Source organism: Lolium rigidum, chromosome 3 (genome assembly GCF_022539505.1).
Source record: "Lolium rigidum isolate FL_2022 chromosome 3, APGP_CSIRO_Lrig_0.1, whole genome shotgun sequence".
Classification (NCBI taxonomy): Eukaryota; Viridiplantae; Streptophyta; class Magnoliopsida; order Poales; family Poaceae; genus Lolium; species Lolium rigidum.
Genome location: NC_061510.1, coordinates 311392510 through 311419948, shown reverse-complemented (window position 1 = coordinate 311419948; position 27439 = coordinate 311392510). Strand labels below are relative to the sequence as shown.

At 42.4% G+C, this 27439-nt stretch overlaps 1 protein-coding gene across 1 annotated transcript; it reads left to right on the top strand.

Moving 5' to 3' along the window:
- Nucleotides 1-769: 769 nt before the first annotated feature.
- LOC124703712 (exocyst complex component SEC3A-like) lies at nt 770-13188 on the top strand. Its single transcript, XM_047235936.1, has 25 exons — nt 770-956; nt 3213-3289; nt 3592-3672; nt 3771-3838; nt 4231-4333; nt 4490-4653; nt 4891-5008; nt 5179-5283; nt 7441-7542; nt 7628-7765; nt 8109-8237; nt 8331-8411; nt 8509-8583; nt 8757-8930; nt 9012-9162; nt 9252-9316; nt 9501-9671; nt 9777-9856; nt 10068-10149; nt 10358-10455; nt 10548-10656; nt 10746-10814; nt 11837-11902; nt 12492-12581; nt 12777-13188. Exons 1-25 carry the CDS (start codon nt 785-787, stop codon nt 12885-12887), a joined length of 2679 nt encoding a protein of 892 aa, XP_047091892.1. The 5' UTR covers nt 770-784; the 3' UTR covers nt 12888-13188.
- Nucleotides 13189-27439: the final 14251 nt, after the last annotated feature.

Below are 27439 nucleotides of genomic sequence, written 5' to 3'. Positions count from 1 at the left end.
ACCCAAACCCAGGGACTGCGCCGAAAACGACCTGCTTGTGAACGCTGTTTCCCGCCTCGCCGTGGCTATATATGGTGGACGCCGGCGAGGGTGACGGGGAGACCTCAACCTAAACCCTGGCATCCATCAATGGCCGAGCACAACCTTAGCTGGGATCAAGTTGTTTAGATGTGCCGCGAAGTCCACCCGAATTGTCCGGACCTCGCCGAGCTCCGCGCCACGGAGGCGTTCGAGGAGGATCAGCTCACCACTGACGCCCTTCAGGTCGAGCAGCTAGACCGGGAGGTGGCGAAGGCGGAGGTGACATGGCGTGCGCTAGAGCGTCAGCGGCAGGCGGCGGAGGTTTTAGAGGCGGAGGCGACAGGGCGCGCTAAAGCGTCAGCGGTGTGTGACGGTCATGACGATTTAGGATTTAGGGTTTAGGTTCCGTAACACTAAACATACTAAATTGAACACAATTTATGTCGCCTTGGACATGCGTTGCGTGTCTGAAGGAAGAGAGGATTTCCGACTCGAGGGACGGAGGCCCGAGTGACTCCCGTCCGGTTCCACCGCAAGTCCCACCGAGTCAACTTGAACCCGTCGCCACGCCCAACAATCCACCCGCGCCTCCTTCCCTCGCCTGTCCTAAAGGAAGAAAATGATTTCCTGACTAATCACCAGCACAGCACGGTGCTCTTCTCTTACCAACCAGTTCCCCTGACCCCTTCCCCTCCCCCACCTCCTTCCTCCCATCAGATCGGCGGGGAGCCAGTGCCGGCGAAGAGGAGCGGCGCGCGTAAGAATGGCCAAGTCCAGCGCCGACGACGCCGAGCTGCGCCGGGCATGCGCGGCGGCCGTGGCCGCCTCGGGCGCGCGCGGCGAGGAGGTCACCTTCTCCATCCGCGTCGCCAAGGGCCGCGGCATCTTCGAGAAGCTCGGACGCCTCGCCAAGCCCCGCGTGCTCGCCCTCACCTGTCAGTTGCTTCCTTCCTTTAACCCCCCTCCCCATCTCCCCCCGCGTGCTGGTTGCTTCCTAGCTTTGCTGTTCGCTGCTTCGATTCTGCTTTGCTTCGCGCTGCCGCCAGGGTTGGGCTTGGCTTGGCTTGGCTTGGGGTAAGCCTTTAGGTGGCTTATAGCGAGGCGGTGGCTTATAGCGATTAGCGAGGCGCTGATTTCGTTGACCCGAGAAGCGAGCTACTTCGGGTAGCAACCTGTTTGGACCCGAATTTTGCTGTTTCCCATTTATGACTCTTAGGAGACCGTTGCTGTGATCCTGGTAGCTTGGGCCGAACTAATGATTGTACCTGCGTTTGGTCCGGTTCTATAGATCACTACGCCTGGCGATGGTTTCATCAGAATCGGCAGATCCATTTTGCATATTTGACGCGGTCAGCTCCCAGCAACCAAACCTAGTGAACTTTCATGCATCTCGCACTGAAGCAAGCCCTAAACAAAATCCCAGCGCATACTGCAAGCCTGCAATGACACATAATTAAATATATATATCTGAAGCTGGGGCTGCAGCTGATGCTGGAAGTAGCCTACATTCACTGGCCAGATCCATCCAGTGTGCACACACACGAAGAACTTGTCAGTTATTACAGCTCTCACCATCCAGATAAAACTAATACATGGATCAGTTGCAAAAACTTAGCAATGGAGCAGGTAATAGCTTGAGTAGGCCGGGCCGGGTGCTGGAGCTAATTAGCTAAATCATCGTGAACCACAGTCTGAAATGGAGCTTAGGCATTTGGTCAGAGATGGCAGTGAGCACTCGCAACTTGTGAGACCAGATGGTCATCGTTGTTGGAGGGCAACCTATCAGGTGCACAAGCCTCAAGAGCCTAATCGGTACACAAACTCATCCAAGACGATTCCATCCCACCTGCCCCCTGCATGGAAAATCACTGCTGCCCGCACTTCAACAGTAATAGAAGCATGTTTGTGCACCCGACTTGCCAAAATCTATCATTTGCAGTGTGCAGTAACAAGGAACAGCATAGTTATGAATGGAAAAAATTGGTAGAGGTCAAACTGACCTAGCAGAAAGGAAATAAAGGAACATTTTAAAGGAAGTTCCTAAGTCAACCCATGGAAGCATTCCAACATGGATGCCTCGTATTGGGATCAGATCCACATGTGTGGATGGCGTGTAACAATCCCTAATGCCACGGGACAAAGCAGAGCAAGCAATTTGTGGGTGGTGCTGGCGTTGGAGTAGTACGTGTCATTGTTGGTCTTAGGGTGCATGAACGGGATTGGATGGCATCAGATAAGTTTTTTATTTGTTCACCAGTTGGGCCTTTGTGCACCTGATTTGTTGCACTGTTAGAAAGAGTCTGCAATACTTTGTCACAAAGCGGGTTAGGGACTTGGAAGGTACTCATTTTGTACCCGTGGATGAAATTGATCGACCCAGGAGTTCTCCAGTCCAGGTTATGCAGACAGTCTCTTTCAACAATCCGTGGTTGAATCATCGACGCTAGCACAGGGTTCCGAAACTGGCCTTCAAAATTTATTCATATAAGTACAAGATCTGAGTTATGTTTCCCCACATAGTTTCTATTTTTATCTTTTGACAGAGACTGCTGGGTTGCTTGTAGGATTGCCAGTGCAGTTTTCGGTTCACAAAATTTATGGTGGGACTGAAAATTTAAATAAATAAATCCATAGCTTAGTCAGGGATTTGTCACGTGGAACTGATCGGAAGGAAGAAGATGATCTAGATAGCTCTGATCCCAGTGGTGACTTCTTTTTGTTTGAAGCACACTATGAGTGCTCAGATTTGGTTTGGATTATTCAGTGTTGTGTCACAATGGGCGGCATGTTCAAATCACATAATGTAATTTCTGTTTGGTGCGCTTCACCCTTAGTTGCTGTTCAATTGTTGGTCCCAGGAGAGATTCGCTGCAGCAGGTTAATCGGATTGATTCAAGAATATAGTCTAATTCGAACAGATTTTCTTTTCGGAGTTAATCCCTGCCTCACTCGTTAACTGCAATCAGTTAGCTGTACGTCAGTCACTGTTGTCCGCACTTAAGATATGTACAAAAAGATGCATTGTTAGTTTCTTTAGTGGTGGAGATCGGTTAATATTTTTATTTATCAGCTGTAGCTTTGATGACATTTGATTATGGCTCAATTGCTCTGTGCTAGGAAACTTTTGGTAATAACTATTCTGTTATACAAGATTTTTACAACACCTGCTAAACAGTACCAACTTCATGCAGCTAAACATTCATCAAAAGGCGAGGCAAATAAAGCTTTTCTCCGAGTATTGAAATATTCATCAGGGGCAGTTCTCGAGGTTCGTTTCACAGTGTCTTGTGTAGTGGCATTAGTTATGTGATAGCTTTATACTGTTGTCCACCAGATTAAAAACTGTTTGATTTGTCTAGTATTTTTTTTGCTAATGGTGCATATGCACATTTATCTTTCAATCATTGTCTACCTTATGATTCATGATAGTGCATGAACATTCCTACTATCTGATTATAATACGCATCATCAACCAACCGGATAACGGATTTGCACTATGTTCTGTGGTGGTACTTCTCCTCCACTCTTTCGGTCTTCTGATAGAAACTTAACCTGACCCTTTTGCTTCAGCCGGCCAAACTTTACAAGTTGAAACATCTTACAAAGGTGGAGGTTATTTCAAGTGATCCTAGTGGTTGCACATTTGTTCTGGTACTTCAGCTCCCCCTTGCATTCTTCTGTTGAGTAGTTAAAGAGCTATTTGTTATATCCACTTCTAAGTTCTAACTCTTTGATAACCTGCACTGCAGGGGTTTGATAACCTTAGGAGTCAGACTGTTGCCCCTCCACAATGGACAATGCGAAACATTGATGACAGGTTGTTTCCTAGAAAGTTTGCTCTGTGGTGTTAGATCTGTTACTTTTGGTTAGCTGGTTTTGCCTCCTATTTTAAATTTAGCAAACAATAAATAGAGTTCTCTTTCTTAAGTGCTATCTACTCTGCTTTTAACTATTATTTTTCAATAACTTTTTTGCATCTTCTTTGCGCTGTATTTAACTGGCAATATATATAAACTGAACTGTACATATGTAATGTCTGTTTGCTTTCTATCGTCATGTTGAGCTACCCAGTCAGGTTTATGCATTTTTTTACAAAAGACTAAAAGTAAAAGACTAACATGTGTCCATGTGGATGGTAAGGTTAAGGTACATCACATTCATGTGTTGACCTAGGAGACCTTTAACAATTGATTGTTATTTATTTTGCAGAAATCGCCTACTTTTTTGTATCTTGAACATGTGCAAAGAGATACTTAGCTATCTTCCAAAAGTTGTTGGGATTGATATTGTGGAGTTAGCTCTCTGGGCAAAGGTGCATATAAAACTTTGTTTCCTATTACCAAGACCTGCTTATGACCTTCCCTTGTACCCGCCGCCCTCTCCTTTCAAGCTGACGATAGTTTTTTCTGTACAAACTGAGGCACTCTAATTGTTGCCGGCTTGATATTTTTTAAATTATCTTTTGTAGGAAAATGCATTGACACTAGATAACCAAGTGAGTAACCAAGATGGCCAAGAAACATCTGTTGTTACTCAAACTGAGAGGAAAGTAACAGTAACAGTTACTGTCGAAAATGATCTTGTGTCTCAAGCAAAGGATGAGGAGGAGGACATGGAGGCACTTCTCGACACGTAAGAACCCGTTATATCTTACATTGAGTTTTCTTTTCCAATTCACACAGATTCTCAAACCGTATAATATAGCTATTAATTATCATATTAATTTTTTGTAGCAAAGTTTTTCTGTCAAGCTTAATTTATGATTTTTAAAGCTGCATATCTACTAATTAATTTATGTTCTATTTCTTGTTTCAACGTAGCATTGCTGACTTCTTGGCAGCACATATTTGACATGTCTAGATGATGCAGGTATGTTATGGGAATAGGTGAAGCCGATGCTTTCTCTGAGAGATTGAAGCAGGAGCTTGTTGCTTTGGAAGCAGCTAATGTCTATCAGTTACTGGAAAGTGAGCCTTTAGTAGAGGAGGTATATCATTCTATATTATTTACTTTCTGTCATCAAATTTCTTTGCAACGCTAATGGATTTTCTGTGGTATCAAACTGCCCTGCTGTGTATGTCACTTATTTAAAATCATGATTGTTGATTCTTCTATCACACTTTTATTCCATTGACTGACAACTGCTTGACTTTGCAGGTTTTGCAGGGTCTGGATTCTGCTAGTGCAGCCGTAGATGATATGGATGAGTGGTTGCGGATTTTCAATCTGAAGCTGAGACATATGAGAGAAGATATTTCATCGGTATGCTTCATAAAATCTATATGATAAGTTGTAGATGTCATTTGGAAGTGAAGAATATACCAATCCATCCAATTGACATGTTTGGCAACCACAATATTACTGAGTCGAGTTCAGAATTGGCCCTTTTGCTTTGACTCCAAGGAATGTAGCTAGTTGGCTGGAGTATGGTTTCTGTGGCAACTAGTACTAATCCTGAACAGTTGCTAGTATGATATCAAAATGGTTTGGAGATTAAATTATCTCGAAGCAAACACTTAGCACTCTTGCAGAATATACCATGCACTGAAACTGTCTAATTTTAGTCATTAGCTGGCATGTTCTGCTGGTTTCCCCCCTTTGATTTTGGATGCTATGGTTTGGCTTAGTAAGGGTCCAAAGACCGGGTAGGGGCTCGCCCTCATCTAGCTGCCAACTAACCCAACCAGAAACCTGACCTTTCCAAGTGAAAAGTACTCCTTATAATTTTAATCATGTTTGTACAGATACATACAAAGAGCAAATGTATCAAGCACAAAGCAAGGTAGCTTTTTTAGAAAATGGAAGCTTTATTACCCCTGGCCTCTGCACCAACTAAGGATGCACGCAGCCAAATTATTACAAAGACCAAACAAAAATCTCACCAGAAAGTGCCAAGATAAGCGGTGAGTTACATATCGCGTAAAAAAATCAAAGCCTGGAACTATCAGTTCCTGCACAAGAAGCTTGCACTGGAAGTCTTCGAGCTGGTAAGACACTTCTGATGTCTTTGCCTGAAAGAGCACAGACCACTGCCACTCCTGGTGGGCATTCCGTCATGACTGGACCGTGTGTTGCACTGTTGGTGTTTGTCAGCACCAAAATTGGACAGTACTAAGTACGAAATTTCGAAGAATAAAGCTTGGAAGAGATCCATGTTGTAGGAATGTTTGGTGTTTGTTGACGCTGTCGGTCGTGCTTGGGGACGTGTTTGCTGTCTGGCTCATGCACCCCTGCCCCTTGGAGAATAGCAGCAGGTGGCGGGCGATCAATGAGGCAGCGTCCAGGCGTCCAGCGGTGTTGCGGGCTGGTGGCTAGTGCGGGCTGCGGTGCCTAGGGTTGCCTGTGGTGCTAGTAGTGGTCGGGTGGGTAGTGGCCGAGTGGGGAGGAAAGCCGAGATGTGTATGGCTGTGGCCTGTGGGTTGGGCAGCACGGGCCTAATTTGTGGGATGGACTTATGTTTTGGTCTCAGATAATTATGTTTTGGTCGTTTTGGTTAAATCGGTTACCGGAACTTGCTTACCGAATTGAATTGAATCATTCATATCTGCTACCCAAATTAATTTGTGTCTGGTCTCAGTTTTTTTGTTTCTCTTCTCGGCCTTTTTGGGTTCAGTTTTCGGTCATCGGCTTTTCTGCCCACTCCTAACTGCCACTCGGCCGACCCCGACACAAATCACTAGTAAACTCTTTCCTATGACACTTTCTAAAGACATATATGAGGCAGAAGTGTGTGAGTCCACTATAGGGCTGCAGCCTCATATGTGTGCCTTTCTTAATGCATAAGTATAAGGCTGCTAGTTATAGCATACATCCTTGCAGAGCTCGTGTTCATAACAGTAGATTATTTCTAGTCCATGGAACTTCGCTTATGACACTGAAATGTGATTCCACCCAAAAGAATTAGTGTAAACCTTACTATTTCACAAATCACAGCTGGCAGTAACCTGTTGAAATATATGAGCTGCTTTAACCGTCTTAATTGCTCCAACTGGTTTATCCTGTTACTGGCAGTAACTTTTTTCGATATAGATTACTGGCAGAACTGCCTCATTGTACTTGTTTCATACTCTGGGAAAGATCCTTTTTTGGGTATGACCATGGGACACTTGTAATCAGTTTCAGGCTCCCTCAAAATGTGGAGAACACAACTTTGAATAACAAGGAATTAATCCTTTTCCCATTGTCCCAGTTGCAAACAGAGCATTCTCATTTTTGTTTTGTGATCCTGTGTGACATTGTGTTATGTGTTTGTTGGTTCTATCGGTGAACTGTAGTCTCTGACATTTCCCTTACCAGTATCTGTAAGAAAATTTATTTAACATATCTCACAAATAGTGAAAGATCCATGTTTTATTGTTATTATAATATCAGCTTGCTATTTTGTTTGACGATATTCCTTATTATGCTCATATTTTGCAGATTGAATCGCGTAATAATGGCTTGGAGATGCAATCTGTAAATAATAAAGGACTTGTCGAAGAGCTGGAGAAATTGCTTGAGCGGCTGCGAATTCCACAGGAGGTATGGTTCAGAGAGGAAGGATATTCATCTCCCATAGTGAATTTATGATGTCTAATATTCATTATTTCATTGAAATAAAATGCAGTTTGCAGCATCATTAACCGGAGGTTCATTTGAAGAATCACGGATGCTGAAAAATGTTGAGGCTTGTGAATGGTTGACTGGGGCCATTCGCTCCCTTGAAGTGCCAAATTTGGACCCCTCCTATGTTAACATGCGGGCTGTAAGTTATCTCCCGCTGTACCCTTGTTTCGGTTATTATTTCTTCATAGTTTTTTACCAAGCCCAGTACATTTTTTTTATCATGTTAACGATGGAATAGTGACAACCTGAACATCGAATAAACCGTAGCTACAATTTGAATTGGTTATATTGGCAAAGGAACAGAGTTGCAGAAGCTTTTGATACTAAAATATTTTGTCTCAGAATACCATTGATGGGTTGAGTATTTGGGACCTGATGTTTCAGATGAGGACCCAATTTAAGTTTTACGTCCGTTGCATTAAGTTCATGTATGATTCTGCAACTCCAAACCAGAAATAAAGTAACTTCTTAAATGCTTTCAGGTTAGGGAAAAAAGAGCAGAACTGGAGAAGCTGAAATTAACTTTTGTTCGACGAGCATCAGAGTTCTTGAGGAACTACTTCTCTAGCTTGGTGGACTTTATGATAAGTGACAAAAGCTACTTTTCTCAGGTTTCGTGATAGTCTCATTGTTTGCAGTAATTTATTACATCTTCCACTTTTTCGGGTCGGATGACTTAGATATTCACTTTGAACTGAAAGTAGCGAGGGCAATTGAAGCGGCCTGATCACGCAGACCTAAGGTACAAATGCAGGACTTATGCCCGACTTCTTCAGCACTTAAAGGTCCCAATCCTCCTAGTTTTCATTGCTAATATGTCAGATTGTTATATATTCACATCAGTCCCATTTCTCACATTTATGGTTGCTCATTTGTGCGCAGAGTCTGGACAAGAGCTGTTTAGGCCCCTTAAGGAAGGCATACTGTGTTTCTCTTAATTTGCTACTTCGTCGAGAGGTCAGGGGAATATATGTTTCCTTTGCACTTTTACATTCTACCTACTGTTTTTAGTTTTGATATGCTCATTTTGCACCTTATCTTCAGTTATGCTCGATTTATAATGTGCGTCAAGCTCTTCCAGTTCGCAAGTTGTATACTATATAATTGTTTTTTCATGTAATTTGATTCAGGCACGTGAATTTGCCAATGAACTTCGTGCAAGTACCAAAGCACCCAAAAATCCAGCTGTTTGGCTTGAAGGTTCTAATAGTGGTGGCCAGAATGGCAGTAGTGCTGATACTTCAACAGTATCTGATGCATACTCAAAGATGCTTACAATATTTATCCCGCTTCTTGTGGATGAGGTTATACTTATTATCCTTGAATGCAGCTACTTATTATACTTGTTTGGCTTTCAGACAAACTAATGAATATTACATTTGCAGAGTTCCTTTTTTGCACATTTTATGTGCTTTGAAGTACCTGCACTTGTTCCAGCTGGTGCTCCTAATGTTAACAAGAACAGATCTGGAGCAAATGACCCAGATGATGACGACCTGAATCTTATGGATCCGGATGGCAATGATATCAAGCCAGGTACTGTTCTCATCCTGTGCTGAGGAATGTACACACTCCTTTTCTCTCAAATAACCATAGTTTGCAATCTGTTACAATTCTATTTCCAGATAATACATCTGTGGAACTGGGTACACTGAATGATGCTCTTCAAGAACTACTTGATGGAATCCAGGTATATTTCATGATATGTTGAAACGGAACTAGAACAAAAGAAAATTCAGTTTCTAAGACCAAAAGGGAGTAGTTCTATTATGCAAGTCAAATGCACAATCCGTTTAACATAACCAGCTGCTTATGAAGTATTACACCCTCCTTTTATTGATTGAAGAGTATAATTTTATTCCCGTCTTTTCCAGGAAGACTTCTATGCTGTTGTAGATTGGGCATACAAGATTGATCCCTTGCGTTGCATATCAATGCATGGTATTACAGAACGTTACCTTTCGGGTCAGAAAGCTGATGCTGCAGGATTTGTTCGCAAACTACTTGATGACCTGGAGTCAAGAATATCAGTACAATTTGGCAGGGTTAGTGCTCCTGTTGAGGCTGAAAAGCTACATTATAGTTATTTAGTAGAGATTAGCTTTCTGTCTACTCCTTACTGATACCTTTTGGTTCTAATCTGATTCCAGTTCATTGATGAAGCGTGCCATCAAATTGAGCGTAATGAAAGAAATGTGCGTCAAACGGGAATTCTAGCTTACATCCCGAGGTACTTAACTTGATGAATTGGCATTATAAAGGACAATATGCATATACATTCCTTATCCCTAATAGCATGGTGCTATAATTTAGTGCTGCTTTAGATATTTGGTTACAGACATACTGATGGAACCTTCTTTGCTATAGTTGTTTGTTTTGTATCTATTTGCTAACATAAACAAACTAAGATCTGATCATTTTATGATCTTCTCTTTACTTAGATTTGCTGTCCTCGCGTCACGGATGGAGCAATATATTCAAGGACAATCTAGAGACTTAATTGATAAAGCATACACAAAGCTAGTGAGTATAACTTCTTCCAGTATTCTCTATGTTGCTAGTAAATTTATGCCTTATTGTTTGAACTAGTTTCAGTCCTATTTTGCTTTTACGAAATCGCCAGTTTGTACTTGCATATTTTGTAGCTGTATAAATTATACTTCCCTTGATAAATATATATTTCACTAGTCTGTTGATTTATGAATGAATTGCTCCTTGTACTGTGGTATAGGTTAGCACAATGTTCACAACTTTGGAGAAAATTGCACAAGGTGATCCTAAAACTGCGGATATTGTACTAATCGAGAATTATGCTGCTTTTCAGAACAGGTTACTCTTCATTGTCTCTTAAATCTTAGCCGATTATTTTTAGCATCAAAGATCGTTCTAGGAGACTAACGAAATACTTGTGTTTTATGCAGTCTTTATGACCTGGCTAATGTTGTGCCAACTCTTGCGAAGTTCTACCACCAGGCTAGTGAATCTTATGAACAAGCCTGCACTCGCCATATCAGCTCGCTCATTTATCTTGTAAGTAAACACAGTTAAATTCTACTTGCCATGGATTTTCCTTTCTTTCTTACTTTCAAATCTAAGATCATCCTTATTTTTGTTGGCAGCAATTTGAGAGGCTGTTTCAGTTTTCTCGAAAAGTCGATGAATTGACATACACAATAGCTGCTGAGGAGGTGAGCTAACTTCGTAACATAATTTCTGTTTTGGACTTTTAAGTGCTCTACTATCCTCCATGGTTTCCAAACCTAGCTAGCAATCCTGAACCGAACTTATTTTGTTTAAGCTGGCATGCTTGAGGGATTAGAAAATGTGCCTTTTTAGTCTGCTACGAAACACAGTCTTCAAAATACTTGTTGCATTTAGAGAGACAAAATTCTTGCAACTATCATAACCATTAGGGTTGCACATGCAGGATTCCGCATATCCCGCAAAAGTCATTGTCTAGTTTAAATTGTGCTGCAGCCGTCGATCCTAACTCTGGATGAATTGCACTCATCGGAAACCAATCCATCCCGCTAGTTCTACTGCTTGCAGCCCTAATAACCATTAAGTTGATGGGTTTAATAGGATCCAGTTGGTTCCTGCCCTATTCAGCAGTTTCAAAGGTTGTTATCAGTTAGTAGTAATGCTTGGACAAGTATAACAATTAATCCAGTAACGCAATCTGTCAATAGTTATAGGGAGACTGCCCATGGCCATATAACACAACAAAACTGAAGGATTTGTGGTGGTTGTTGGGGGTTGAGCAGAGTAAAGTACTAAAGTATCCCATCAACAATGCAAATGAGTACAAGAGAATTTTTCCAATCCCAAACTGTAAAACAGCCTCCTAGGAGGTGTGAATCTGTAACAAACTCTTCCATTCAATGAAAAGAAACGCATGCCATTGCGTTTTCTCGATTTGTTTTTAGCTAAACCTAAGGGTGGCCTCCGGACCCTGTAGGGGGCAACCCCAAATGTCATGCCCAACCGGAAAATCCCTCTTCTGCTTTCAAGCAAACCAGTTGTGGAAAGGTCTCTTGGCATGGATAGCCCTGACTTGAGGAGACCAAGAAGAAACGAAAAGGCCACGGGTTTTGTTACATAGTTATTCGCATGCTTTTCCTGCATTCTGTTAAGTGCTAATTGCTTGATATCCAATATCCCTGCCATTGTTTTAACGGAACGACTATTTTTTCTATCTTGAACTCCACAGATCCCTTTCCAGCTTGGGTTGTCAAAAACTGATCTAAGGAGGGTGCTGAAATCAAGTTTATCTGGGGTAAGTAGACACTGAAGTTGTTTCACGACTGCAATGTATTTCTGTGCTTTCTACTAAACAAATTGTAGAGAGCAGAAACTCGTCATTGACGTTTTAAAAAAATGACGAGCTTTTATGCCTGAGTGGTAGATAGGGTTGTCCTCGCGTGTACTTCCATACCAATAACAGATTTTTATTTCTTCAAAATAGAAATAGCCCAAAGACTGAGCATCTTGCCATCGTGATTGGGGCCATTCATTTTTGGTCAAATGAAACTGGCATGTTCTTTTGGAATTTGCATGTTCTGAATGGTCGATGGTTTTGATGCCTTGCTAATTCGATATGTACAAGAGCATGCAGTGTAATTCTGTTGATTTGGAAGGGTTCCTATTGTGTTGTATTTGGGTTCCTAACTCATTTTTTCTGCACTTGGTGCATGCCCTTTTCAAATGTGGCTTAAACATGTCCAGTATGTTTCGCAGTGCATACTGGCCATGACATAAATATTTGGAATATATTGATCACAGTTTCATGCCTCATATTCTATTTTGCTCAGATGGTGGTGTAACATGTTGACAATGTTTCCTCATGAAATTCTAAAACTGTGCAGATTGACAAATCGATTGGTGCCATGTATAGGAGATTACAAAAGACATTGACTTCTGATGAATTGTTTCCCTCGCTATGGGATAAATGCAAGGTATGCGGCTTAATATTGCCCTATTAATTTGCTTGTTTGAAATTATGGATTGCTTTATGATTTTCTAGAGCAGCAAGGTCAATCATTAGAGTTATGTGACGACGTGGGTTTAATACACAGTACGGTTTGTTTAGGAGGCTGCAAAATGTTTTGATCACTCATGTTTTTTGAATGTTACCTTCACGATGTTTGCAGAAAGAGTTTTTGGACAAGTACGAGAGCTTTGTCCAGATGGTAACACGAATCTATGGAAACGAGCCCATAATGCCGGTTGCCGAAATGAGGGATGTCCTCGCCACCTTTTAGATACAACGAGTACAGTGCCATGTATCATTTCACAGTGCAGTAGCTAATCTATATTTAATTCATTCTATTAATTTTGTAGATCCACTTTTTCTTAGGCCTTGTTAGAGTTCTGTGTATGTTTCCTTGTCAAATTGTATGTGCGTGTGGCCCTTGTATAGAAGAGGATGTGAGCTGTTGCATCCTTAAATCAGGATCTCAAACCAGCTTCTCTGTTGGTGCAAAGGAGTATGGATGTAACAAGTCTGGAGAAATGTGTGCATGATTATCAGGAATACTGAAACGCCAAAAAGTTTCTTGTTCATGTCTCTCCTGTTGCGAGTTCCTTTGCTCTGAATTCCTGGTGTGCGCGTAAGCTAGGAATCCAACTTTACTGTGGCCAGCTTCACTTAGGCAAAAGTTAACGTTGCTCTTCTTTATTTAGCTTGCGCTGATAGACATTAAGCTGCTTATTGACGGCTATCATATCAGATTGGCTTCATTGACTTGGTACATTCAGAAGCTGAAATGCCCACGGTAGAGATCGGTGACTGATTGAGATGTGATACTTCATTTTTGACGCCGTGAATGAAAGATAAAACAAAAACTAGGACAAAAGATAAAACAAACAAATGTGGATAAAAGAAACTTCAAGGGACGGAGATGCAGCTCAACAGTGCTTGAAATCAATCATGGTTCATTGGTTTGTCACAGGGCAAACCTCATGATCTTACGATCCTTTTTTTTTTTGTCTATCACTGGTTCACTTCTGCAAGACTGCATGGCTACCTTGTTGTCGAAAAACAAGAAGATAATCCCATTCGAAAAGTTGAAGAAAAATAAATCCCTCTTCTGGACACGCGGACATGCAAAAAAATAAAATAATACACACAAACTTGAGTGGCTGGAAACGGTAACCAATGCTTCTAACTAGAAAACCATTGGCAAAGAAATCAAGAAAGTGCAATGTACTGTAAACGAGAATACATGAAGCAAGAGGGAGTAGCTTTCTTTTCTGAGACAAATGCCTCGATTTGTTCAGACGGGAAGTTTATGGATTTCGGGCCTGTCATCTAATCTCTGTTTTAAATAGCCGGCTATAGCCTTTCCAGCATGATGCGGCTAACTGATATAGCCCGGCTAAAGGTGCTAAAGTCTTTAAATAGCCAGCTATAGCCCGACTATAGCTGTTTTGGGAGGCCACGGATGTAGCCTGTAGCCGGCTATTTAAAACCATGCATCTAATATGTGTAATCATCACTTAGGAAAGCCCCACCACAACAAAAATAAAGAGAAACTCGACCAAGAAAAATATCGAGATGGCAATGACCAACATAGGAGGAATAAGCAAAGAAGACCATGAGATAAATGATGGAGAGTAGAAGCTGACTGGCAAATGATGAGCTGCCGGCGGAAGAGGGAACTGCAGATCTGGAAACATCTAAGTATAAAAGCTCGAGTAATCTAGGGCTAGGAGCAGTTTGCTCTCTGAGTTTACATTCTTTGTCCCTTAAACAGCACGATGCACTGATGTTAGTTGAGCGTCATAGTTTGTTCGTTCCTGCCAGATCAATATATAGCTCTCGGAGCTGATAGTCGAACAAACAAATTACGTCAACAACTCTCCATTTGCAATACTCCTACATAAGAATCACAAAATGAAGTCAACAAGTGACCCGTGGTGCTGCTGCATTCGGGTGGATGCCTCCCAAACTCAGACTGAGCTCCTACTACACAATGGTGGTCCAGTTACACATCCATTGCCAAAGAAATTCTATACTAGCTTGTACATGTGGTTGGTATGCATGATATTTCCTCCGTCCCATCAAACTTATCTAAAATTTATCTAAACTTGGATGTATCTAGACACTAATTAGTATCTACATACATCTAAATTTTGACAAACCTCCAACATGTCTCGTGGGACGGAGGAAGTACTTGATATGCATCTGCCTCTTCGCGAAAGTTCACGCTGAGCTTTCTCACGAGTTGATGAAGCATCTCCTTCCAACTGCCCCTCTTAAGAGAAGGCACGGAAACCACCATCTTTAGGTGAATTTAGTCCATGAAACAACCATGCGCTGTATATATGCAGAAATGAATGTGCCTCGAGAGCAACTTAGAGGCTTACCACGTGCCACATTGAATTAAAAGCGGGATCCGAGATGCCTATTGATAAAGGAAAGTCTCTTTTAGGGACATGACATTTTGGCTCACGGGAGTAAGTGCTCCCATCACGGAAAACGAATTTTAAAACGTTTAAAACATTTCTTTTTGAGAATTACATATATGTATCCTTTACGTGTCATGAAACATTCTGTAATAACACACATATGTAGTGCCGTAGGTAAAAAAAAAATGTCTCGTGAAATGTCATTTTGTGGCACCAACTTTTTTCTTTTCTTTACAAAGGTCGCAAAAACTACTACTTTCGTTCTAATGAATAAGGCTTTTTTTTTCCCAAAAGACAAATTAAGTAAAGTTTGACCAAGTATTTTAGAAAAAGTAATTAACAGCAATCCAAAAACAATACCGTTATATACATCACGAAATATATTTCCATATGACTACAACAGGACCACCCCTACAGCAACGCATACATGTGTATCTAAATGCACATATAGGCGTTGCTAGCACCCCTACCAACGGATTTAGTATGCGTTGCGTTTTTGGGCGTTGCAAGGGTATAATGCAACGCATATGGAGGCGTTGGTAACCACTAGGTAGAGCGTTGTAAAGTGGCAACATATGTCAAGCAACATTTGTATCTGTTAGAAAAATAACATCCACGGATTGAATAATTTGTTTTTAAATAAATATTATTTTTCATGCCTAAGTGGCTTTATCGCTTCATGTATGGTAGTAGTATTTGTTTTCCTCGGCAAGAGTATGTACTTCTTCATGTATGGCAGTAGTATTTGTTTTCCTCGGCAAGAGTATATGTACTTCATAATAAACGTAAGACAACACACACACACATCACAGAATATGAATGCATTGGATTAAAAAACAAAACAGAATTTATTATTGAAATCGCATCCCATACATGAAAATTTTCTTTTGAGTACAGAGATTTCAATCTTGCTTCAAAATATAACATTGTATCTAATCCTATATATTCCTTCTAATGTTGTGCCTTCTAATGTACAGAGCTTATATATCCAAATATAGAAGTCCTTGCTGATGTTTTGTGCCTGCAAATAAAAAATGTTCCATTTAGAATTAATGTGGAAAAAATACAGTAGGAAGGTATACTGAATACTACCTACTACATACTTGCTGTACTAATCACCATGCGAAACTGCCAAAAGACATGCGTCTGAAACATGAGGTATCTTCAGCACGCAAGAACATGTCTGTGTGTTTTTTTCCTGGACATACTGAATATTGATATGTGATGATCGTAATCTGGTTTATATATGCAGCTAGTAGAAAGCAACCTGAATTAACTAACTACTGACTTGAGCAACAAAAGTCATCAATTTAGTTTGTGTGAGAATGGAGCAGACCAAGAGTAAACTGAATTTAAACAATTGTGTTTGAAGTAAAAATCATATACTGAGGATTTATATTTAAGAAGCCCATCTGTGAAATGTAGCACTTGGGCATAGTACGTACCTTAATCTATGTTAGAGCAAAATCTTTGAAGAACCATCTTGATGCGCAAGGTATGGACTTCCATCTCGTCCATACAGTTTCTGCATCAGTTGAAGGCAAAGAAGTTGACAAGACTAAGAGATGTATTGCGCAACTTGTAGCACTATCAGAAAGGTAGATCCACCTAAGAAAAAGAGTAAGCAAAAGTAGACATACTTGTACAACTTCAAAAGCAGGTGGTTTCTTATGATTTTTATTTTGAAAGAGTAATATCAATCGACTCAGTTATCAAAACATATGCTTAAAGGTCGAGAAACAAAAGCAAGAGTGGATCAAAAAGCCTTGGCGACTGGTACTCATGGGATGAGCGAGCTGATTGGTGGAGACCTAGGTATGAGATCGCGGCAAGCTAGGATAGTTGGCAGTGGCAGCAGATCCTGCGATGGACTCGCTGCTCTTGCGGCGGGAAGGCTGTGGCTCTAGCGCTGGAACCTATTTACTTGTTATTTGTCTTGCACATAACAGCAGCTAATGGCCTCATAGGAAACCAACTAATATTCTGTTACAGAAGTATTGACAAATATTGAAAACACCATTATTGCCCAGTTTGCTAGAGGTGTATGTACTGCGCTCACCCTGTTCGCTTATGAACAGATTATTACTTGAATAACTAAATCCAAATTGACGATTGGTCTGCATAGTTTGACAAATCATTTGTACTCTAAATAAAAATGAAACTGGCAAAAGTTAATGTCAAATACAAATAAACAAAGCGAGATCTCCACTACCACACAACACGACCTGCTACTAATATTAGTTCTAAGATCTGAAGCGCTAGAGCCTGGAGGATGACAGGCAAAGTAAATACGCAGATACAATGCTCAACGCGGAGCGAAGGGCAAGGGGAAAACGTTGATTCATCAAACCTGCAGCCATAGGGTGGAGCGCAAGATGTTGAGGCCCAGCCGGAAGTCAGTCGACCATCCCCTGTCGAACTCGACCTTGAGAGACATTGAGAGCTGTGGGCCGCCCTGGAGTGGCTGCACGCACGGCAGATCGACGACTGAGAGCTCCTTCCTGCACTCTAGGCTGGAGCATGTTTGCCTCGTGCGTGACATCGGAGTTGCAACCGGAAGTTGCAGATGGCTTGAGAGCAAGTTTAATAGTATAGCCAGCTGCTGACTATAAGCCATGTGCCATGTCATTTATAGCTAACATAGAGCCAACATGTATAATAGTGAGCTATAATTATGTACTACTTTATCAATGGATGGTCCACATTTCACTCTCACAAAGTGCCTAGGAGCACGTGCTAGAGCTGGCTCTTGCATGAGAGCCCACTCCTCTTCTCTCTCCTCCTCTCTCTCCTCCAACTAAGCATGAATATATTATTTTAATCCTTATAGTCAGCTGAGTAGGACTTATTATACTTGCTCTGATCTGAGAGAGACAGGGGAACGGAATTAGAGAAGGGAACAGATCTAATCTGTATAGACACGAGGGAGAAGAGAGGAAGGTCGACCTCGAGTCACTCCATGGTTGTTTGTTGTTCGCCGGATCGATTCATGGCGGCGCTTCGGTCGCGATGCACTACTGCTAGGGTTAATACGGAGAATGGGGATCGGAAGTTGGAGTGGATCTAGGGTGGTGGGAGATGGTTTTTCTAAGAGGTGGGGAATGGGTTATAGAAAGAGTCAGCGGTGGAGACGTGGTGTGCATTGTAGATACACATGTCAGCACCGTTGCAAGCTATATGTTGTTGTATGACCAGTTGTGTTGTTCTTAATAGTTTTTTCTATTTTTTTTTGTCAAATTTTGTTTAGCTTGACTTTTTAAACAAAATATTGGCTTTATTCAATGGAACTGAAGGCATATCTTTTTTTTTCTGCGAAACTTTATATGCACACATATAATATGTAGATGTAGACCCCATATGTTTTCGCAAAACTTCGACGCTTTGATATGTGTTTCCTAGAATGGGTGCATCTAGTTCTAAGAGGCAAAGTATGTCTGCTCATTTAGGTGGTTTCTGGAATTTTTATTCTTGTTTTCAATGTTAATGGTTGTTTGTGGTGCTAGAGTACACATTTTCTTTGATTTACATGTACTATAATAAACGATTTCGACGATATAATTAGATTTTATTTGAGGCTTTTTCATGTTTATGTTAACGATTTGTGTGCCGTTTACGTTGCATCGGTTGCTGCAAGTAGTGTTGCCTATGTTTTGTCTAACTTTCTTCGGGTTAGTATGATTGATTAATATTCTAGTACATATGTTTTATTTTATTTTATTTTATTTTATTTTATTATCCAATGCTAATGTTTCACGTTTCATGCGCAATTCAATTCCTTCAGATAACATAACCAATTCAATGGTTCCTTAATATGTTTGGCTAGTTCCCAACTCATTTGAAAGCTAATAAAATGTTAACAGAATGGAGATACAAGTAGAGATGAACAAACACACGGTGTTGTTGCATTCCTCGATGCCTCCCACACTCAGACCTGAAATGTGAGCTCCTACTACACAATGGTTGCCGAGTTTCACATCCATTACAAAAAGAAATACTATAGTAACTTGCACATACGGTTGGCATGCATGGTGCGTGTATCGGCAGATATTTATATGCTTATTCTTTGCGAAAGTTCATGGTGAGGTTTCTCTCGGGTTACTCCAGAATTTCCTTCCAATTATTCTTTATAAGAAAAGGAACGACGTCTTAAATTTAATATAGGCGAATGCAACAACCATACCATGTATGCAGAGATCAATGTGCCTCGAGACGGACTTACAACTTTAACATGTGCTGCATTGAATTTGAACCAGCTCTGGACGTACCTTTTCAGAAAAGAAAATTCTCTTTTAGGCGGCTTCTGGACTTTTTGTTCTTGTTTTCATAGTTAATTTTTCTTGCATGCTTATGGAGAACATATTTTCTTGTATTAATCATTACCATAATTTTGAAAATATATCCAGATTTTCTTCGAGGCTCTTTTCATATTAATGTTAATGGCTTATGTTCCGTTTACATTGCATTTGTTGTAGTGCTGCCTATAATAGAATTGGAATAGTTATAAGAGAACTAACGCTTTCCTAGTCTTGAATTTCCTCGGTTTACCAATACAAATGCTTCATGTTGGGTCCGAAATTATTTTAGATACCATAACTAATTTAATGATTTCTATTATGTTTGGATGGTTCCCAAATCATTTAAATATTATTTGGCTCAAATGATTTAAAAAAACATATATTTAAGTTTTGATACAATTATTTCATAAATAAAGACACCATAAGTACCTTTTTATTTCTATAATTTCCAAATCTTGTGAATAATAAGACCCTTCTTCATCTTTTTCATGGTTTTTACTATAAATAGAAAGTACAAATTGTTTAGGACATGCCATTAAAGCGTGGAAACTTTTGCTAGACCAATTATTTTCATTGTCACCCGAGCTTAAATGTAAGAGTATATAGATTTAACACTATGGTATGTCATCAAACGACCACTAATTAGTAATTACATTGCAAAAAGTAAAATAAAACAACTAATTACAACGGTTGAAGAAAGTTGATTTGCTTCGTTAAGGAAAATTATACTCCCCTAACTATTTACTTTACAGTAGCATGACACCAAACCGCATCTCCAAAAGTAGCCACGTGTTAAACTGCTCTTATTTTAGAACTTTAATTACCACCATGAGAAGATAAAATATAAATGCACTTTACACGCACACTTAATTTAGTTCACTAGGGGGTGAGCACACAATTACACATGCATTTTACATGTAGTACAATCTTAGTCCCCAACTTTGGCGACAAGAGAGTATGTATGGTGACGCACCATTTATACGAATTAAAGGGGGATCCACATTTACCAAACCACTGTCAAGTACTCCACATTTACCAAACCACTGACAAGAGAGTATGTATGGAGACTTTGGCTTGAGTTAAAACCGAGTTTCTACATACGATTCCTGAGGTCCCGAGGATAAGCACCAGGCTTGCAAATTTTGGCCAGTTTTTAAATCATGTATCTTGCGCTTTAGACCTACCTTGGAGAAGTAAGACATGATTTAGGGAAGCTTCCATCTCTCACTCCCTTCTTGATTTAGTGTAATAAATTTGGTGGTAATAGAGGAACTTTGGCAGCTATTCGTTTCACTACAACACAAAAGACACGTAGAGACATTTTAAAGCATTGTTACGTGCTTGTAGAGCCGCTTGTGTAAAGCGTCATAAGAGCGTCTCTTTATTACATGAGACAGTAGAAGTCACGCTCTCGAAGTGCTCATTGGCGGTCAACAAGTAAAAAAGTACACACGACACTTTTTTTTTGTCTCTAGTGCGATTCAGTGCGTAATTGTTGTCAGATCAGAGGACACATACATAGGATAGAAGCAATAGGTGAGAATAATAATATCGTGTGTACTTTTTACCTTGTTGATCGCCAATGAGCACTTTGAGAGCGTGACTTCTACTGTCCTATGTCCATGTGGAAAAAAAAATCCATGAACTATGAAGATTCTTCTAGATGAAACAAAGGAAGGCTCAGATTTTCCATAAGGGTCTATTTGATTTAAAGGATTTGCATATAGAATTGACAGGATTATATTCTATAGACATTTTATCTATGATAGTCGTTTGATTTGTATGATTGATTTTCATAGGATTTTTTCTAAGCAATCCTTTGCACTAAGTTTTATAGGAAATCTAACATCCACTCATATGGGTCTATTTTATTTAAAGTATTTGCATGCAAAATTTATAGAATAAAATTATAGACACAGTTTTTCTATAATACTTGTTTTATTTGTAGGATTATTTTTCATAGGAATTTTTGTAAGCAATCCTTTGCATTTGATTTCATACTAATCTAACATCCACTCATACCAGTTTTTTTTGTCTCCGCTCATAGCTCAGAGGCATTTGGTGGAAAAAACAATTTTCGTCAAAGAACTCTGCTCATTTGCGACCTATAAGAATCACAAAATGGAGAAAGACACCGCAATATAGTGTTCCTGCATTCCTAGATGCCTCCCAAACTTAGACCTAAAATGTGAGCTCCTACCACACAGTGGTTGACCAGTTTCACATCCATTACAAAAAGAACTTCTATAATAACTTGCATATATGGTTGGTGTACATGGTACGCGGATATGTATCTTGCTTCTTCTTTGCCAAAGTTCACGGTGATCTTTCTCACGGGTTAACGAAACATTTCCTTCCAACCGCTTCTTATAAGATAAGGAACGACATCTTAAATTGAATCTTTTCGAATGCAACAACCATGTCATGCGTGTATGCAGAAATGAATGTGCCTCGAGTCCGACTTAGAGCAACTCCAATAGTATAGCTGGTTGTTAAACAAGATGTCATGTTATCTATAGCCAACATATAGCCAATAAGTATAAGGCTAGCCATAGTGCTAGTATCATGTATATTGGTTCCACAAAAATGATGATGTGACAGTTAATTAAGGAGGAGAGAGGAGATTAGAGTAGCATAGGTGGATACTGTATCATAGCGCATATCACGAGAAAATTTAATGCTAAACAAATCTTGTATACAAATTTGCATTAACATTCTAAAAAGCAATAAATATAGCTATGATACTACTCTATGATACTACCCACTCTAGAGATAGTATCATACACAAATATTATATGCATGATACTACTACATGATACTTACCACTATGATCAGCTTAATAGTTGGCTATAAGAATGTACTACTTTTTCAATGATGACCCACCTTTCATACGCACTACTTGTGTAGGAGCACGTGCTAGAGCGAGATCTTGCATAAGAGCCCACTTAGAGCATCCCCACTCGTTGGCGCTCCCCACGCCCAAATCCGGACGAAACAACCGCTGGATTGGACGAAATTAAGTCGTGGGGAGTACCGTATTTCCAGTCGTCCACCCGGAGTTCGGCGGATAGAGTTTAAATTCAAACAAATCGTCGTCCTGCGCTACAAGTACGGCCAGTTGATCGGCAAAAGGAGCAAAAGGATCAGCCACAGATCGGCGATCGGAGGGAAATTACACGGAGACAGGCTCGTCGGCAGTCCCGGCCGGCACGGCGGTGTCCGACGGACCAGTTTCTGTTGACTGCCAAAACCCACCGGCGGGCAGCGGCCTTGTCAACACCGTAGAGCCGGGAAGAGCCTAGAGCTGCGGCTGGCTGAGACCCCTCCGAGCGACGGCCCGCAATGCTCTTCGGTCACACGCGGCGATGCGAAGTGCAAGGGCGTGCCACCTGACCTATACCGGTCGGGAAGGTGATGGGGATGCCTCGCTTAGTTTCTGCCGGGGCATACATGTAAACATTAAATACGAGCCTCGATCGGCTCTCGGGTTATCTCGTGAATCGGCTCAAAGAGCCGATCCACCCATGATTCGTACGGGGTGCACGAATACTTGGTGGTCCTGCTTGATCAAGATGAAGCTAATGAGATCTACGACGATTTAGGGTTTTCACCGCATAATCGGATCATCCTACTCCGAGGTTGGGCCTCGCGGCCACGCACGGTGCTCGTAAGCCGATCCTAAACAAGGCCTAAAAACCAACATGAAGTTGATCCTCGGAACATCCCGTTTAGGACTTGCGAACGCCACCCTACGTGCCACTGGATCCTCCCCCTTTGTAAGGCCTAACTATTGCAGATATTAAACTAATCCTTGTAGAACAAGGAGCAATCGTAACGGATCAGATCTACTAAATAATGATCAAGCGGGTGCCGCCCCCACACCTGAGATAGGCGTGAGGGCGGCTAGATATGCAAGGGTTGCACTACGTAAGCATGCTTAAACGAAGAACAATGCTAACCCTAACACATCTAATGATAACTACGTTGCTCGCCATCAAAAGCGCTTCGATACGAGCAACGCATGAACAACGTGGGGCTTGTCGCTGCCTAGATCGCAAGATGCGATCTAGGCAGCATGTCGCTACCCGATAGAAACCCTCGAGACGAAGGAGTTGGCGATGCGCCGAGATTGGTTTGTTTTGGGGTTGAACGTGAGTTGTTGTTTATTCCATAAACCCTAGATACATATTTATAGTCCGGCGGACTTTCTAATGCGGGCATGCACTAAACCGTGCACGAGTAAGATTCTATCTCTAAACTAAAATACGATCTAATATGTTACGGATACACGGGCAATTAAGCCCATCTTGGTATAAAAGGCCGATCAACATACTTCTTCTATATATTTCTTCACACCCATCTTCGATCGCGGCCCACTTCTGACTTGGTCAAATTCTGGTGATAACACATGCCCCCCTGGTTTTGGAAATGATATTTCCAAAATCATTACGCTTTTCTTTCGCCGGGTCATGTCATGGCAGAGCAGAACCATTGCAGCATTTTTTCGTCGGGTTATGTCATGGCAGAGCAGAACCATTGCTCTGCACAATTTGACCGTTGTCTTTGGGTACCGCCTCCTCGAAAACTGCTGTGGCATTGAATTTTTTCACCGTAGCCCCTTTTTATTTAACCGCTCTGAGTGGTTCGCCATTTCACCATCTTGCTCCGTCCTGGCCATCGGTACCAAAAAACCCCCAAACTCCCACAGCCATGTCTTCCTCTTCTTCCTCTTCCTCGTCGGTCTTCCACGACTCCTCCTCCGAGCTTTCCTACGGGTCCTCTTCCTCCCGTGAGACGCCACCGGACATCCGCGCCCCAGAAGCATGGGACCTGGAAGACCACGCCTCCTCTGTCTGGTCCGAAGACGACCAAGTCCACGACCGGCGGGGACGAAGATCTTCGGTTCCTCGCCGTCGGGGAGCTGGAGTCGGAGAGCGAGGACGACCGGTTCCCCTGGGACGGCTGCCCCACCTCGAAGAAGAGGAAAAGGAAGACGACGGCGACGACGACGACTCCCTCGAGGGTTACCCGCCGGCGAAGCGCCTCCGCATGTGGTGGGACGACGACGGCGGCGACGATGAAGACGAAGATGAAGCTCCCGTAGAGGGCTATGGGAGCAGCGACGAGGAACCCATCGGCAGTAGTGCCGATGGGAGTTCCGAGGACGACGACGAAGGAAGCAACGGCCCGTAGATTAAGATCTACTAGTATAGGCCTAGCAGTAGTAGATTGGTCAATAGACCCTTCTTTTGTTCTTCCTTCCCGAGCAATCGGCTCTTTCTTTGTAAGAAATCCCCTTATCAATGAAGAAAATCCCTTAACTCCCTTGCCGATTGTCGAATGGAGTTGTCGTACAGGGAGCCGATGGCGAGAATATCGGCTCATCTTGCTATCTGAGGCCAAGCTGTTGTATAAACTTACTTCACTAAAGTCGATATCAGCGTATCGGCTCCGTTCTCTGAAGTCGATGCCCGTGCATCGGCTGTGATTTTTATATATATGTGCTTTTTTTTTTTTTTTGCGGCCGATTCTGAAATCGGCCCCCACATCTTCTTGTCCGATTCTGAAATCGGCCCATCTTCTTGTCCATCATCCCACATGCTTGGGAAATATTTCTTGAGGTGTTGACCATTAACGACCACGGGGAACTTTTCGCCGCTCAATTCCTCCGGCATGTATGCATTACCCTTCAAGGCCTGGACCACTTTGTACGGACCGTGCCAATTAGGAGACCACTTGCCATATGCCTTATCCCTGGTTCCCAATGGCAACACGACTTCCCACACAAGATCACCAACTTGGAACTCCTTTGGCTTAACCTTTTTGTTGTAAGCACGAGCCACCCTGGCTTTGTTCTCCTTAATCTTCTCCAACGACCAAAGCCTGAGTTCGTTGCGTCCTCAATAGTGTCGCTCATCAAAGCTGCGTATTCTTCGGTGTCGGATCATTACGAAACGTGACGCGTCTTGATCCAGCCGTAATTTCCCAAGGCAATACGGCCTCCTGTCCATAGACAAGCTGGTACGGCGAGGTCTTTATAGCCCCATGGCACGACATGCGGTAGGCCCATAATGCTTCTGATAACTTCTCGTGCCAATCCAGGGATTCTCGTCAATTTTCCTCTTGATCAGCTTGATCGGGCTCGATTGGATGCCTCGGCCTGTCCGTTAGCTTGAGCATAGTATGGGGATGATCGGATCGGTTTAATCCCCACGTCATCACGAGAACTTCCTGAATTCTTTAGAAATAAAGACCGAACCTCCATCGGTCGTGATGGTGCAGGGAATTCCAAACCTATGAATGACGTGTTCTTTCACAAACTTGATCACGTCCTCCGATGTCACCTTTTTCATAGGGACGGCTTCCACCCACTTGGTGAAGTAATGCTGTGATAACCAAAATCCATTCATGTTTTTTACCGATGCTGGGATGGATTTTGCCGATCATATCCATGCCCCACCCCGAAACGGCCAAGGCTTGATGATGGGGTTCATCGGCTGATCTTGGCACCATCTGAATTTTTCCAAACATCGACATGCTTGGCACCCTACGTAATAATTGAAGCGGTCTTCAAGCATAGTGGGCCAATAAAACCACGATCGCCTAATCAACCACTTCATCTTATGAGCCGGCTGATGTGTTCCACGGGCGCCTTCATGCACCTCATGTAAGAGCCGATTGGACTCGGTCGGCCCTAGGCACTTGAGTAGCAACCCTTCCAATGTCTGTAGAACATGTCGTCTCCTATAAGGACATACTTCATGGCTACTGTATCTCACCCGTTTAGGTGCCCCCGAGCCGAATCTTTCAAATAATCGAAGATCTCGGCTCTCCAATCATTCTGTTCCGGGAATTGTATCCGAACTTCCGCTCCGTCGGCTATATCTATGTAGCTCTGACGCCATTTGTGCGAGATTGTTGGCATCGGTATTCCGGGACCTTGGGATCCAATTGAAGTTGATGTACCGGAGCTGTGTCATCAACTCACGGCATTCCACCCAATATGGGAACAGCGATTCACTTTCGCAATTATATTCCTCCGTGAGCTGGTTAACACCAACTTTGAGTCTCCAAAGAGCTCTACCGCTTCAGCTCCAGCTTCTAATAACAATTCCATTCCCTTACGTATTGCCTCATATTCTGCTACGTTGTTGGTGCAAGGGGTAGATGATCTGATGGAGAAGGAGTATTCTGCCCCCCGAGGCGATACGAGCGAGAATGCCGATGCCGCAACCATCGTCACAAACCGATCCATCGAAGAACATAGCCCATGCACGTATGGATAGTGCTGCTATATTGGTGCTGATCCGTTCGGCGATGAGATCGGCTAACGCTTGGCCCTTGAGCTGCCTTCGCAGGCTGAGTACCGGAGATCAAATTACGAAAGCGCAAGCATCCATTTACCGAGTCGGCCTTTCAAAACGAGGGGCCGACAACATATGTTTGACGACGTCTGATTTACGGATGACGATGATCTCTGCCGTCGAAGGATGTGATGAAGCTTGGTGCAGGTGAAGAATAAGCGGAGGCAAAGTTTCTCGACCTCGGGGTATCTTGTCTCCGCGTCCAGCATCCTTCCGCTGAGGTAGAAAACGACTCTTTCAACGCCATCGTAAAGTTGCACCACCACTGAAGCGATGGACGTATCGGCTACTGACAGGTAGATGTAGAATGGCTCTGTCTTGCTGGGGCGGAACTAGCACAGGCGGCGTTGTCAGATATCGCTTAATTTCATCAAACGCTCATTGTCTGTTCCGCCCCCGGTGAAACTCGTCGTCGGACTTGGTCTTCACCAGCGCCATGAACGGCTCGATTCGTCTGACAGATTAGAGATGAACCGCCGGACGAAATTGATCTTGCCGATGAGGCGTTGAAGCTCTTTTTTCGTGGTCGGTGGCTGCATGGTACGCACCGCCTCCGACTCTTCGGGCCGATCTCAATTCCCCGTTCATGAACCAGAAAACCTAGGAATTGACCAGCCGTCACGCCAAAGGCACACTTCTTCGGATTCATTCTCAGCCCGAATTTCCGAGTCCGGTCTAGGACGCGCCGTAGATCGTCCAAGTGCCCCTCCATGGATACCGACTTGACCACCACGTCGTCGATAT